General features: G+C 39.6%; 1 protein-coding gene across 3 annotated transcripts in view; it reads right to left on the reverse strand.

Moving 5' to 3' along the window:
• Positions 1-15,296, reverse strand: part of NRG3 (neuregulin 3) — a 1,991,595-nt gene that overhangs the window by 76,902 nt on the left and 1,899,397 nt on the right. For 2 of the 3 annotated variants that reach the window (XM_029609451.1, XM_029609450.1), the window contains exon 7: positions 10,611-10,738. In XM_029609451.1, coding sequence (XP_029465311.1) covers positions 10,611-10,738 — 128 coding nt within the window. Of the gene's footprint in view, positions 1-9,591; positions 9,595-10,610; positions 10,739-15,296 lie in introns of all 3 variants that reach the window. The other variant, XM_029609452.1, reaches the window with a different exon arrangement.

Genomic DNA, 15,296 nt, shown 5'->3' on the forward strand with positions numbered 1-15,296 from the left:
TAATTTCTATTTAATTTAATCTGTGAAAACTTTGAATTTCTCTGTTTTCCTTTCTACATTTGATAATTTTTCTATAGAGTATTTTCTTGAATATCAATATTTCAGTATATATTCATGGATGTTGGGCAATAATTTTCAGTACTCATAGGAATAAAGTCTGTAGGTACTATGTATGCAAAGCATTTACATAAGTCCACATTGAAAATTTGTAGGTTATCCTCTTGAGCATGTGTAAGTTATGTGTGCTGATTTATGTGCATGCTTTTGAAATGTGTAAATAAGCACATAATGCTTTCCATGGCCCACTTCTGCCTTTCAAAATGCCCACTATCAGGTAGATTTTAAAATCCCTGTGTGTACCAAAAGTGGGAGATAAGCACACAAGTTGTGCGGGCACGTGCCAAGCAGATTTTATAAGCTGCTCATGGACGCGCGTATTTCCTACTGTATGCAAAAGTGAAAAGTTTCTAAGAAGGAGCAGAACATAGGCACGGTCTGGATGGGGCCTTGGCCTGTCAGGGTCTGGCCAAAAAATGTGTGTAAATACTTATGTGCAGAGGCATGCACCAGGGTCCCCTGCTGTGTAAATTTACTTCTGCTGCGGAGGATGTATAAGTAGTAAAATAAAAAATGTAGGCCAGGCAGAGGGGTTTTAATAATTGGGGCTAGCAGAGGGGAAGGCTGGCTATAAAATTAGGGTGGTTGGCAAGTCCCATCCCTAAATTGGGCAAACTGAAAATAAACTTAGAAGGCTACCATTGGCGTCAGCACAGATTCCTTGTAAATTTCCCCTATTTACACAGTAGACATGGGATTTGAGAACATATATCCATTGAAACTTGTGCGAATATGCATGCACATTCATCCTATTTTATAACGTGTGCATATACTCGAGTATGTTATAAAATGGCCGCGTTCTTTGGCGCGACTCGGCTTACACACGTACATGTGCACCCGTGCACAGGTATCAAAGTTACCGTCCCTGAATATAGGTAAAAGTATGCCCAAAAATCATGTTTTGCACATACTTTTATATGCACAGCCAATGGTTGATTTTCAAAGTAGCACTTATGTGCATACAATAGATTTTTAAGCACATAAGTCATGATGAAAATCAAGCCCTAAAATAATAATAGAATAAAAGCTTTAGTTTTCACAAACCTTAGCTCTAAGTATCAATTAAGCAGTTATCTGATGTTTTAATGAGGTATTGCCTTAAGCAGAATCCAAACACAGTTCCCACATCAGTTACCAAACTATAAGAAAACTCGACGCATGAGCTGAGTACATGTTTTCTCAGTGTTTCTGTCATACTCAGGCACATGTCTCAATGTATGTAACTACAATTAAATAATAATGGCAATAATGTTAATCATGACAGCATTATTCAAAATATTCCACTTGGAAGTGTTCATGCAGTTCAGGTACCAGAAATATTATAGCAGAACTTTCAGGCTAGAAGTGGTTGCATGGATCTTTTCAATACCATAAATTATTGCTGGGATAATATTTGAATTGGAAAGTACAACAATAAAATTAGTGGTCTTACTAGTGTATCTTGGCACAGCTTTCATTTCTACAACAAAATATGTTAATAATATAAAAAGATCATTTCTCCATGTTGACACTCTCCCACAATCCCCTGCTTGAGAAGCCTTCATGTCCTCCCTTGAAGCAATGGGCTTCAACCAAATCATACACTCCCCACCCATAATGCTGGCCACACTTTGGATCTTATCTTCATCAACTCCACCATCAATATCATCAAATTCCCTTCATGTCTGACAATTCCATGGTCTGATCACTCTATTATCCATACCACCCTCGCAATACCACAAACTTCTCCTACCCACCCATCACAACCCCTATCCTTTAAATACCGCAAAACCTGCAGCTTGGACACTCTCACACAAGCATTATCTGACATTGATAACCAACTTGACCTCTCATCTCCAGACAGCGCCTTCTCCTCCTGGGTCGACCTCACCAGCAACATTGCCAACAATCTCTGCCCCTTAACAACAAAAACTATCAATCCCGGCTGCTCTAATAGAAAACCCTGGTTCACACATGATCTCAGAAATCTCAAAACACACCTGAGAGCTGCAGAAAGGTCCTGGCTCAAACACCCATCTCCAGCAACCAAAACTACTTATTATCAATGCATGCACAAATACAGAAACACCATTCTCCATACTAAATGAGAATACTATGCTAAAAAGATACATGGTCTACAATACAATCCCAAGGCCCTTTTTTCTATGATCTCTGACCTGATCAGCTCCCCCTCTATGCAACCTCTAACAACTACCTCCAAGAATCTCTGCAATGAATTAGCTTATTTCTTTAAAAATAGTTTCCTCTCTCACTGCTCAATTTTCTCACAACCCCAATAATGTGACTCTTCCTATCCTCAATTTCACAGCCTCACTGTCCTCTTTTGACTCTTCTTCCTCGATGGAAATAGAGAACATCCTAAGAAAGATGAAACCATCCTCACATCCCTCTGAAACTATCCCCTCTAAACTTCTCCTATCTATCCCCAAAGAAATTGCCAAACCCCTGTCTAACATCTGCAACTGCTCCCTGGAACAAGGCACAGTCCCCAATTTTCTCAAACAAGCAGTGGTTAAACCCATCCTCAAAAAACCCAATCTTGATCCCTCCACCCTTTCCAATTTCAGACCTGTCTCCAACCTACCCATCCTAGCTAAAATCCTTGAAAAACTAGTCAACTCTCGCCTCTCTCTCTTCCTTGAACAACACAATATTCTTCCCTCAACGCAATATGGTTTCAGGAAGCACCTTAGCACAGAAACCTTACTAATCTCACTTACTGACACATAAATCAAGGGTATTGGACTCTGGCTCCTCTTATCTGATTGCCATGTTGGACATCTCTGCTGCGTTTGACACCGTCAATCACAATATCCTCATCAACATCCTCAGAGGCATTGGGATATCTGGAACTGCACTCTCCTGGATACAATCCTACCTTCAAAATTGTTACTTCACCGTCCTAACTAATAACATTGAATCCGAACCTATCAACCTTCTCCAGGGCGTCCCCCAGGGCTCATCTCTGTCCTCTACCCTCTTTAACATCTACATGCTTCCTCTTACCACACTTCTCACCAATCTTGGTATCAAGCATTTCATCTACGCAGATGACGTGCAAATTCTCTTCCCCTTTTCTGACTCCCTACAAACCGCCCTCCAAAACTGGGAAGCATGCCTTTCCTCCATTAACCAGCTTCTCACTGACATGCACCTAGCCCTTAACCCTAAAAAAACTGAACTCCTCATCATTTCCTCCAAACATCCTCACTCCCCTATCCCCCTCTCTCACTCCACCACATCCTTCCCCTCCCACACTCGCAACCTGGGTGTTCTCATTGACAACAATCTCACTTTCAAACCCTTTATCAACTCTATCATAAGAGACTGCTTTTTCAAGCTACAAACTATTAAAAAACTCAGACCTTTACTACACTTCTCTGATTTTCGCACAGTTCTTCAGTCTATTATTTTTTTTTAATAGACTACTATAACTCTCTGCTCCTCAGCCTCTCCTCAACATATACTAAACCGTTACAACTCTTACAAAACGCCGCTGCACGTATTCTTTCATGCTACAAATAAATACAGGTTGTTTGTTATTTGGTTAAATATTTGGTTAAATATTATTGTTACTTTCAATGTTCCTTGTAATAATGTTCAATGGTTGATTGTTATTGTTCAATGTTCTATGTAAAAAAACCCCGGTCTAACTTCCCAGACCAGGGCAACCTTTTTGTTACTTGTAAACCGGATTGATTTGTATTGCATACAGGAATTCCGGTATATAAAAAAATTAAAATACATAAATAAATAAATACAAAAAAAGAGACTCTCATTGAACTTCACTGGCTTCCTATACAATCACGCATACTCTACAAAGCACTCTCCCTCATCCATAAAAGCCTTACAAATGACAACCTCCAATGGATCAACCCCCCGCTCCTTCCTCGCACAACCACAAGACCTACTCGTCCCGCCCTCCAAGGAACACTCCGCACCCCTTCAATGAAATCCATCAAACTGACTTCTACTATGAACAGAGCCTTTTCCTTTGCTGGTCCCACCTTATGGAATTCCCTACCCACTGACTTACGCACCGAGACCTCCACTCCTAAATTCAAAAAAAAATTAAAAACATGGTTGTTCCTTCAGACCTACCCTCTACTCTCTTCCCCCTCCACGAATAATACCTGACAGCCAGCAAGTTATTTCTTAATCACCAGAAACCTCTCTCTCTCCCTCCTGTCATCTATACTCCCCTTATTGTTACCCTTATTTTTCCCACTCCCAACCTCTCTTTACCTTGTATTATAGTTTATGTATTATGTATTATACAGGGTATAAATTATGCCTAACATACCCGTTTTATTGCTCCTCCTTTCACGTTATATATAGTTTGTTTTCCTTTTTGCTATTGTTCTATGTAAGGGCCTTGCCCAATAGTTCTTAGTTGTATGTACACCGATATGATGTGCAAACGGTTATCGGTATAGAAGAAATTTGAAATAAATAAATAAAATGTATTTTTATTCTTTAAATAATTTACACACAATTATTTAAAATACTGAAAACATTGCCTTACAGATAACTCCTATATCTATATGAAGGAAGCAAAACCATTTTTAATGTAGCAGAGCTGTTTCATTAAAAAAAAAAAAACACACACACACCATTTCTCAGGGAAATAAAGATAGAAAATGAGTCATAGCTTCAAATACAATCAGCTTAGAGAAAAATATACCATTAATTTCATGAACACTATCTCATCTTTATCTTCATGGTTTCCTAAAATGCAACAACCTTGCTCACAAATTAATTTATCTATGAAATAGTTTTGATGGTTTTCTTTTTTCACTTTATTTTTCAACTAAATATATGTATTTATACAGATATTACTTCTATATTGCATGATGTGCTGAGTATAAACATACCTGCATACATTTGGTTATACTCTGCTGCTTTATTGTTGGTATAAATGTGAGTTTACACATTTATACCAAGTTCTCTTTCATGCTGAAAGACAGCAGGACGTTCATTATCTATTGACTAGAAATGATATGCAATCTGTTATTCGTGATACAGGTGCCTAGTGATTTATGATTTGTTACATTTAAGTCTGCACTGCTGATCACAAATAAGATTTAGGATTGTGGATCACAATTTATATTTGGCAATATGACATTTTTGGATTTACATAGGAGTTAGCGTCTCTTCAAAAGCAAACAAAACTATGGAAAATCTCTTGGGCATAACAGTCCCCTAAATACATGGAAGCAAATGTAAACATATTTTTACACTTCCCAGTCTAGCCATTTAAGCCATTTATTTATCTAAAAAATGATTAGCCTGCACTGATCACAATGTTTTGGAGGGAAATATTACGGGCCGGATATTAAATCAGCTACACACGTAAAACCAGGGGGTTTACGTGCATTGGAGGGCCTTACGCATGCTGGGTCAGTTTTCAAAGCCCCGGCAACATACATAAACCCCCGGGTTGTGTGTAATCCCGGGGTTAGTGAAAGGGGTAGTCTTGGGGGGGGGGGGGGTGCAATCCGGGGGAAGGGCGGGGCTAGAGGCGCTTGGCACAGCGGATATTTGCCACTGTGCCAGGGGATCGCGTGCCAGTAGGGTGCTGGCGCGCGCAACTTGCTCCTGCTCAGAAGCAGGCACAAAAGGTAAGTTAAGGATTTTGGGGGGATTTAGGATAGGCATAGGGGGAGGGCAGGATAGGGGAAGGGGAAGGTAGGTCAGGCTAGGGGGTTGGAAAGTTTCCTCCCAGTTCGCTCCTTAATTGGAGCGGACTGGGAGGGAACTGGGGAAGGCCCTGATGTGTCACTGTGTCTAAATGCAAATATCTTCCCCCCCCCCCCCCCTTGTGCGGCCAACCCAGCATTTTATAACATGCTCATGCCAGCTCGAGGATGTTATACAATCGCGCATCCATATGTGCACTCCAGGTAGTGCATGCACATAGACACGCACGCAAAATGTTTTAAAATCTACTCAAGCTTGCATGCCAAGTGCCACATGCCTAATGAAAAAGATTTGTCTTTACTTGCTTTCTGAAATAATGCAAGGGATTACCCTTAGCTGCTCAGGAAAACAGTTTCAAAAAATTATTTATTGACCAAAAATACCCGATCTTTTGTTTCAGCAAGAGGTGCTGCTCGAATAGAAGGTATATCTAAAAGGCTCTACCTTGAAGATCTGAGAACTCGTAAGGGAGCATAGATACAGAGTATTGAGCTCAACCAAGGAGATACACCGTCATTGAGAAACTTAAAAATAGTTACTGTGATTTTATATTTCACTCACAATTCAACCAGGAGCCAGGAGAGCACATAGGGCAGGTGTTATATGATAATGCAAAGCATTTCAGACCAAACTTTATGCAGCTGCATTCTGAACTACTTGTAAGGATCTTAGAACACTAGATGGAACATTAATAAATATAGAGGGTTGAAATAATCCAGGGCAGAAAAAAGTAAGGTTTGCAATACCAGAAAGAACTCTGAGCTTCCTAGTAAAGGTTGTAAGTGACAAAATATTCAAAGCTTATTAAAAGGTAGTTCTAGCCAGAGCGTTAACTGGATTATATATTGTTAGACCTGAGTCTAGGATCACTCTTGGTATCTTGGATAACAATTGGTATCTAACATCCTTCACAACTGAAAACTGATTGTTTGTCTTTTGATAATACTCTTTCTAAAATCATCACTTTCAATTTTCAATATTTAATAGCAATGTTCTGTGGAAAAGCCATTGTTTTATAGCAGAAAGACAGATGGAAACCATCTTAAATGTTGTATCCCATGTTGAGCTGACTGGGCTAAAAATGTGAATGTCATCTGCGTAAAGTATATAACCCATGCTTAATACAGCTAGCAACTTACATACATGTATATATTAAATAAAGCAGCTGACAACTTCAATCCCTGTGGAACCCTAGTTGAGATTGGATGCCAAGATGAAACAGTTGATCTGATACGTATCTGCTCTTGGTGATCAGATAGACATGATGACAGCCATTTCAAAACAACACCCAAGATCTAGTCATAAATAAGTATTTGGTGATTTAAGGTGTCAAAGGCTGCTGAGATGTCTAATAATATTAACACATACCTCTGACCACAGTCAAATCATTGTCTAAAGGTATCAAAACTGGATACTAAGGGCCAGAGTTTCCAACTTACGTGCGGGTGTAGATTTGTGCGCGCAACCCGGCACGCACAAATCTACACCCAATTTAATAACACACATCCCCGGGCTTGCGCGGGTCGCCGGGCCTATGCAAAATAGGCTCGGGCTCGCAGGAGCTGGTTTTCGGGGTTACGCGCGTAATATACGCGCGTAACCCTTTGAAAATCCGCCCCTAAGAGTCTCAGTGCTCAAGAATTTATGAAATCAAAATTGATTGAGAATATTAAATTCTTCAAGAAAGTTGTTCAGTTTATCAAAACCAGATTTTCTGCGTCTTTTGAAAGGAAGGATAGAAATGAAATATGTCAAAAACTCATAAATTTTATTGGATCAAGAGATTGCTTCTCTCTATATCTCTCTTCGTGCACTCCACTTGTCAGATATGTCATTCCTATCTGTGGTCTTCTCTACTGCCAATTTCAGACTTCCTGCTTTGCATCTGGCTGCACAGTGTGCTTGGAATAGTCTTCCTGAACTGGTGCATCATGCTCCCTCTCTTGCCATGTTTAAATCTCTTTTGAAACCACTTTTAAATCTTATGCTGTTTTTTTTCTGACTTACACCTCCTCCATACCAGAAATAAATGCACATGACGGGATATGGGTGCATGTCCAGACACATAGGTAGATACGTGCACATCTCTTGACCCTACCCTGTAATGTGCATGCTCTGCCCAGACCACACCCATGCCCCTTTTTTGAAGCTCAGTGAGATGTGTGTGCATCTCCAAGTTTTGAAAATCGGGTGGGCGTGTATAAGCCCAATTTGTGCATAGATCCCCTAATTGATGTGTATTCCAAGCTTTTAAAATTCACCTTAAAGTGTTTGTTAATAAACTACAGCAGATGTTAACATCAGTCAAGTTCACTGTTTCTAGCAGTGGGATAAGCTGAGAGTGAAATGTATCTTCAATATGACCTATCTTACTAAAATGTTGGTCTGTGGATTGGTCAGAGGTCTGTCTATAAATGGAACCCAAATAGAACCATGAGTGTTATCATCAAGTTAATTGTCTATTTAGAGACAGGAGAGCTTGAAGCTCTATAGGAAGATGTTTAAACTCTTTAGAGGAAAGGTTCCTGCATCTAGAGAGGGAAACCCCTGTTGGGGGGCAACTGGTGAAGAGACAGGAAGACCAAGCCAGTAACAGAATCAGAAATGACAGGTGTATCTAGATGGGAATGATATTATTTGTCCATGCCTGCCAGTCCCTGCACCTAAGCATTGCTATACGTCAGATGGTGTGTTATGTTTACTTATTTAAAACAAATTATAACCCACTGATCTACAATTCTCAGCGAGTAACATTGGAACAGCCACTGTTGTCTGAACTGAGAAAGCATCCCCAGTGCTGCAGCAGTGCAACACATAGACCTAAAGTACTTCAGCCTCAATTTTCAAAGCTGAACGACTATGTAAGTTAGCTGGTTAAGAGTTAACCAGCTAACTTACATGGGATATTCAGCACACATACACATGCTCACATATTCACTCATTTTCTCTCTCCCACCCAAACGCTGCCTCTCTTCTAATAAGAGCCTTGCTCATACATAGCTATCCTTGCCCCTTTCCATACTTCCTAGCTACAGACACCCAAGGTGAGGAGAGTGATGGGCAACACTATACTTGGGTTGGTCCATTGAGGAGGGAGGGAGAGAGAGCTGCAGCTGGACTGCTTATTTGCTTAAGGCTTCAAAGTGCTGAAACCAGGAGACAATCACACGGGCGGATTTTAAAAGCCCTGCTCGCGTAAATCCGCCCAGATTTACGCGAGCAGGGCCTTGCGCGCCGGCACACCTATTTTCCATAGGCCGCCGACGCATGCAGAGCCCCGGGACATGCGTAGGTCCCGGGGTTTTTTGAAGGGGGCGTGTCGGGGGCGGGGCCAGATGACATGGCATTTCGGGGTGGGGCGTGGCATTTTGGGGCAGGACCGGGGCGTGGCACCGACCCGGGGTCGTGGTCCAGGCCTCCGGACCAGCCCCCGGGTCGGAAAACGGCGCACCAGCAGTCTGCTGGCGCACGTAGATTTACATCTGCTTCTTGCAGGCGTAAATCTAGGAACAAAGGTAAGGGGGGGTTTAGATAGGGCCGGGGGGGTGGGTTAGGGATGGGAAGGGAGGGGAAGGTGAGGGGAGGGAGATAGGAAGTTCCCTCCGAGGCCGCTCCGATTTCGGAGCGGCCTCGGAGGGAACGTTGGCAGGCTGTGCGGCTCGGCGCGCGCAGGCTGCCCAAAATTGGCAGCCTTGCGCGCACCAATCCAGGATTTTAGAGGATATGCGCGGCTATGCGCATATCTTATAAAATCCAGTGTACTTTTGTTTGCACCTGCTGCGCAAACAAAAGTACGCGATCGTGCTTTTTTAAAAAATCTACCCCACAGTGTGCTGGGGGCAGGGCACAGCAGAGTTTGTCAGTGCAAGAGGGCTTCTAAAGGCCCTGTGCTGATATTTCTTCATCTTCCTTCTTTCATCCAGAGCTTAGGCCAAAGGAGGAGAGAAACAGCAGCAGATTTGGATTTAGGCATTGTCAGCAATGATCCAATACCTATAAGAATGGCACCAGAGGTGGATGCCTACCTTGCCTACGCCTAAATCTTGGCCTGGGTGTGACAATACGGAGGGGCTTGCCCCTTATCCAAAAGCTTAGCACTTTTCTCTGCATCCCTCATTCACATTATTTTCTTTGTCTCCATTCTTCTTTCTCGTTTTTTGGGGGGGTTTTTGCTTAGAGGCTGATGTGTTGTCCTTAACTGCTATTTCCTTTATATTAAGTGTCGGTTTTATTATATAAGGATAACAGTACATAACAAAAAATGGCCATGCATAGGGATATGTAAATCTCTCTAAAAGCAGTTTTCAATGCCATGGAATAATCCATGAGGTCCACATTCAGTGCCACTTAGTCAGATAAGTTTTGACTTATTTGACTTAGTGGCAGCAGCTGAATATCAGATCAACAGATTCATTATGGAGTTTTTAAATTCACTTCAGATGTTTGTGGATCTGCTTTGGATATTCCTCAGATTCACTGGGAAAAATCAGCCAGATTTTCCAGCAGATTTTGGAAAAATCCATATTTTCCATTGACCTTGAACTACATGTATCCATAGTCATTTAGTAAGTCTAGTAGCACTTTAGAAATGATAAAACATAGCAGTAGTACTGATAGTAATATAGTCAGTTTCCCAGCTCCATAGCATTGTTTTAACTCAATGTCATTAAACACAGGGTCAGAATTAAGGACATGTTCCTATAAATGTTTCACCACCTACAACACAATATCTTCATCGTCATCTTGCACATGTGTTATTTCTTCCATATTTTCTTACGTACCACCTTTCTTACCTATGATGTTTGATAGGCTGGCTTCCTCTATCAGATAAAGGGGCTTCTGAGAAAGGTTGGTTGCCTGAACAACTAGATTCCATAATATTTTCCATTATGGGCTCTGGATGTCTTTCTGAGTTTGAATACTGTACAACAAAAAAAATAGAGAGTAATGGTTAAGTAATTACTGTAGTTATATATTCAGTTCTGAATTTATTTGATGCCATTGCCCAGGCTGTCAACATAATCCAAAAGATTAGTAGATGGCAATACAAACATAAAGCAAAGGTAGCTACAATTTTATTGCTGGTTTAGTTGCAAGGACTGATGAATAAGTTTTCATTTTCTTTGGAAACTGAAAATATATTATGGACACTGAAGGAATTTGGTTCCAAAGAAAAGAAGCAAGGAGAGAAAAGCAAGTTAGCAAGAAGGGAACCTTTTTGACATGAGGGACTGTGAGAAATAGTGAGATAGGTAAAGATTAGGGGTGTGCATTCGGATTGACCGCATTAGTGAAACGCAACTCATTTTTTTTTTTTACTTAAAAAATTGATTCGACATAAACGATCGGATTTCCCACATATCGAACATAGATATGTTCGATATGTGGGAAATCGCGATTGTTGAGCCAAAATAAAAATATAAACCCCCTCACCCTCCTTAATCCCCCCCCCCGACTTACCACAACTCCATGGTGATGGAGCGGAGTGAGGACGCCATTTCTGCAATCCTTGGCGAGAAGCATGTGACGTCGGCGGCACATCGAGTGACGCCGGCGTCACGTGATTCCCGGCTCGTTCGCGCCGGACGGCTCGTTCGGCCCAAAAAGAACTTTTGGCCAGCTTGGGGGGGTCAGGAGGCCCCCCCAAGCTGGCCAAAAGTTCTTTTTGGGCCGAACGAGCCGTCCGGCGCGAACTCGCCGGGAATCACGTGACACCGCGTCACTCGACGTGCCACCGACGTCACATGCTTCTCGCCAAGGATTGCAGAAATGACGTCCTCACTCCTCGCTCGATCACCAGGGAGTTGTGGTAAGTCTGGGGGGGGGGATTAAGGAGGGTGAGGGGGTTTAAATTTTTTTTTTGCACATATGTACATATACCCAACTCATTGGATTTTTTTTATGTCCATATTGGCCGCAAGTGGGACCCCCTTTCGGACATAAAAAATATGAACATAAAATTTTGCTCTGCACATCCCTAGTAAAGATGACAAGAAGAGGGAGAAGAAGAGATAATAGCAGATTGGTAAGGAGGTGCCAAGTATACTGTATATAGTTTTTGTCTAAATCACTTTTACAACAATTCATATTTAGCAAAAGCCTGAATTTCTCAAGATCAGGGGTGAAATTACCTTTTTTAAAATAAAGTAATTCACATGGATTTGATAAGAAACATATGTGATCTTAGAACGAATATACATCATTTTTAGATAATTCATAGATTAATTAAAGTTATTGTAGACTGCAAAGCATCCAGGTTTGATCATGATAAATAAGACTATTAGTACACTTATTTTTTTTATGTTGAATGATTTTATACTCCATTTTTTGGAGATTTTAAAAAAGGGGAAGGGGAATCCTCTCTAACTCAGTTTCAATCCAGCTTTGGCTCTTCACATTTTTACTACAAATTTTCTCAGATAATAATAGACAACTTTCACTTGATTCCTACTTCTCATTCTTTATGTAAATAGATTTGCTCCTATTGAATTTTATTTATATATATATTTAGATTCATAGCATTCCAATTATTCAAAGCATTATAAAATAGCGAAAATATTTTAATTATTTGAATATAAGTGCCAAGCTTTCAAATTAGGGGGTAAATTTGTAACATCCTACCTACATTAGCCAGCAAATACATGTGCATACTTTATTTTTGAAAATCATCCCACTAAAACTATCCACACCATTTATATATGGTAAAATCTCTTCACAAAATTACAAAGAAAATTTTGCATTCACGTTTGAAAATTCAAAAGTATGCACATGAGGAAAAACCCTTACCAAACTCTGCATCTGGGAACAATTCTGCTCAGACTTATATGTGAACAGGACATACAAGTATAAGTTGACTTGCATATAAGACATGTAAACAGGACATACAAGTATAAGTTGACTTGCATATCGGAGAGGCAATTTTAAAAATTCAATTTTTGCAGGTAAAATACAGTTTTATCCACAAAAAATCTTTAGAAAATTACTTTCCCTTCAAGGAGTTAAGTAGGACCGATTTATGCCAAAGTATTTGCAAAATAGACGGGTCCAATTATTCACCGTTGTGATCTACTTCTGGAATGACGGTATATAAAAAACATAAATAAATTAGAGGATTAAGTACTTCAAACATGTGTGAATTTACAAATATTCAGACCTAAGCAGATTCATAGAGATAAGAACCGATAATTTGGAAGTTGAAGTAAAACCACAATTGGTTTTAATTAATCTAATTCAATTTATGATGTTTTGTGATCTGACTCAGATTCTTGAAACCCCCAATATATGAATTATTGTTATCCACTTTAGCCATTTATATTTTAAATATATTTTTAAATTAATATACTTCAAAATAACTGAAGCCATGGTGGATTAAGAGGTGGCATTATCAAGGGATTCTTGAAAATCATATTTCATATTTCCTAAAGGAAACTAGAAGGCTGAACTTTTAAATCCTATATCCCTATATTCCCTTAATGAGGCCATTACCTTGTTAAACCTTTTTTGCTTCTACCTTCTGTGCCTTTCTTTGCTTTCACCCTGATATATTATCATTCTTGTTTATGTCAGAGTAGCTTACAAACACTGTTGTAAATTTGAATTTGCTGTAACTTGCTTTGAGTTTTCTTTATGGAAAAACATGTAATAAATACATGATGATGATGATGATAAAGCTGATGGGCCACTGTCTCTTTTTAGCCAAACTGCATAACTATAGAATGCAATAGATTACAGCTAAAAAAAAGCTGAAGTGTTGCGTGATGTTATTTTAAGGTATGGAGCAGATTTGTTTTTGTGCTATGGAAACATGGCTACATGACAAAGATGTGGCCATTTAAATTCATTTGTGCCCTAGGAGGTTCTCCTTCCTAAATGGGCCTCTAGTGAGGATAAAGAGAGTGGGGGGTGGTTTTGTTTTTTAGAAATTGTTTTAGTTTTAGGATCCAAGTGTTTGGGTATCTTAGTGGTCTATCGATCCCCCTCCCAGACTATTGAATGTCTATTGGATTTATTGGATTTGATAGCAGAGTAATTTATTGGTCCTAGGTGACTTTTTATAGACTCTTCTACTCACAAGGTGGAGAGGGGAGATATTGGATTTAGATTTTTTATTTGTGGGAGGTGGGTGGGATGTCTGTTTCTAGTCCTACAATAACACCAGTTCCTTGGTGGTTTGGTGGAGTTTAGTTTGAGACAGGAAAAAGAAGAGGGAATTTAAAAAGGTATGAGTGATGAAAAATGTGGATTCATAAGTGTTTGAGGAAAGCTTGGGCCCCATACCTGAGATTTATTTTCAGGAAGAAGCTTAAATTATAGTAGAGAAGTGGGAAGTAGAGTTGGAAGCTGTGTTACATGTGCTTGCTCCACACAAACCCATTAGTGTTATTATCTCATAGGGTTGCCTATATGTTTGTTTGTCATTTTTATTTGATTTTATGTTCTTTTTATTATCTGTTATTTTGTTAAATACTTTTAATCACTTTCAACCTTTGAGTGTTATATACATACCACTCAAAATAAATATATAAATAAATACATAAATTAGAGTAGGTTTGAAGAAGTAAACTCCTTGGTTTTGTGAGGCACTGAGAATGTAGAAATAGTTGGTGAGGTTGTTAGAGAGAAAGTGGTGAGTGAAGTATCAGATGAGTTGGAAGGTATCTGCTAGTTGTTATCTAGTGGCTATTAGATCTGCTAAACAGAAGTATATTGAAAGTATTATCCAGACCGCTGTTAATAAGCCAAATGATTTTTTTTTCAGTAATTAACAGACTAACTACAAATCCTAAAAAGGAGGTGGTAACTAGTATGTAAAGGAATTGTGTGAGGGCTTTGCAGAAAACTTTATTGAAAATAGCAAAAGTGAGGTTAGAGATGTTGAAGAGTAGATCAAAAAAATGGATGATGGTGATCAGGTTCATCAAATAGGTATCTGGTTGGAGGAGAGATGGATGTGAAATAAGTGGAGAGTTTTTGCAGAATAGTTTTTGTTTGTGTGTGATGAGTTGGTCTCTATGTTGGAAAAGGTGGTTATTGGGGGAAAATTTCTTATTAGTAAGCTCTCAACATTTAGTAGATATTCTGAAGATAATGAAGTATTCTGTTGTATCTTGGATCCTTGCCCATCAGCATTTGTTAAGTTTGCCAAATCCTCTTTTTTTTGTAGAAAATAGTTTAGATGGTTAATGCCTTGCTAGGGGAAGGGTCTTTTCCTGAAGCATTTACAAGTGCAATTATTAAACCACTTTTGAAAAAAACATCAGTTGATTTGGCAGTTAATCTGTCCTGTATGGATAAGATATTGGAAAAAGTGATGACATTACAGCTATTAGACTTTTGGATGATCACTTTTTATCTTATACTTCACATATTTTAAGTTCTAGTATTAACACTGCAACATTGCCCACATAAGAACATAAGGCTTGCCATACTGGCTCAGACCAAGGGTCCATCAAGCCCAGTATCCTATTTCCAAGGGGCAG

Source organism: Rhinatrema bivittatum, chromosome 7, assembly GCF_901001135.1.
Source record: "Rhinatrema bivittatum chromosome 7, aRhiBiv1.1, whole genome shotgun sequence".
NCBI lineage: Eukaryota > Metazoa > Chordata > Amphibia > Gymnophiona > Rhinatrematidae > Rhinatrema > Rhinatrema bivittatum.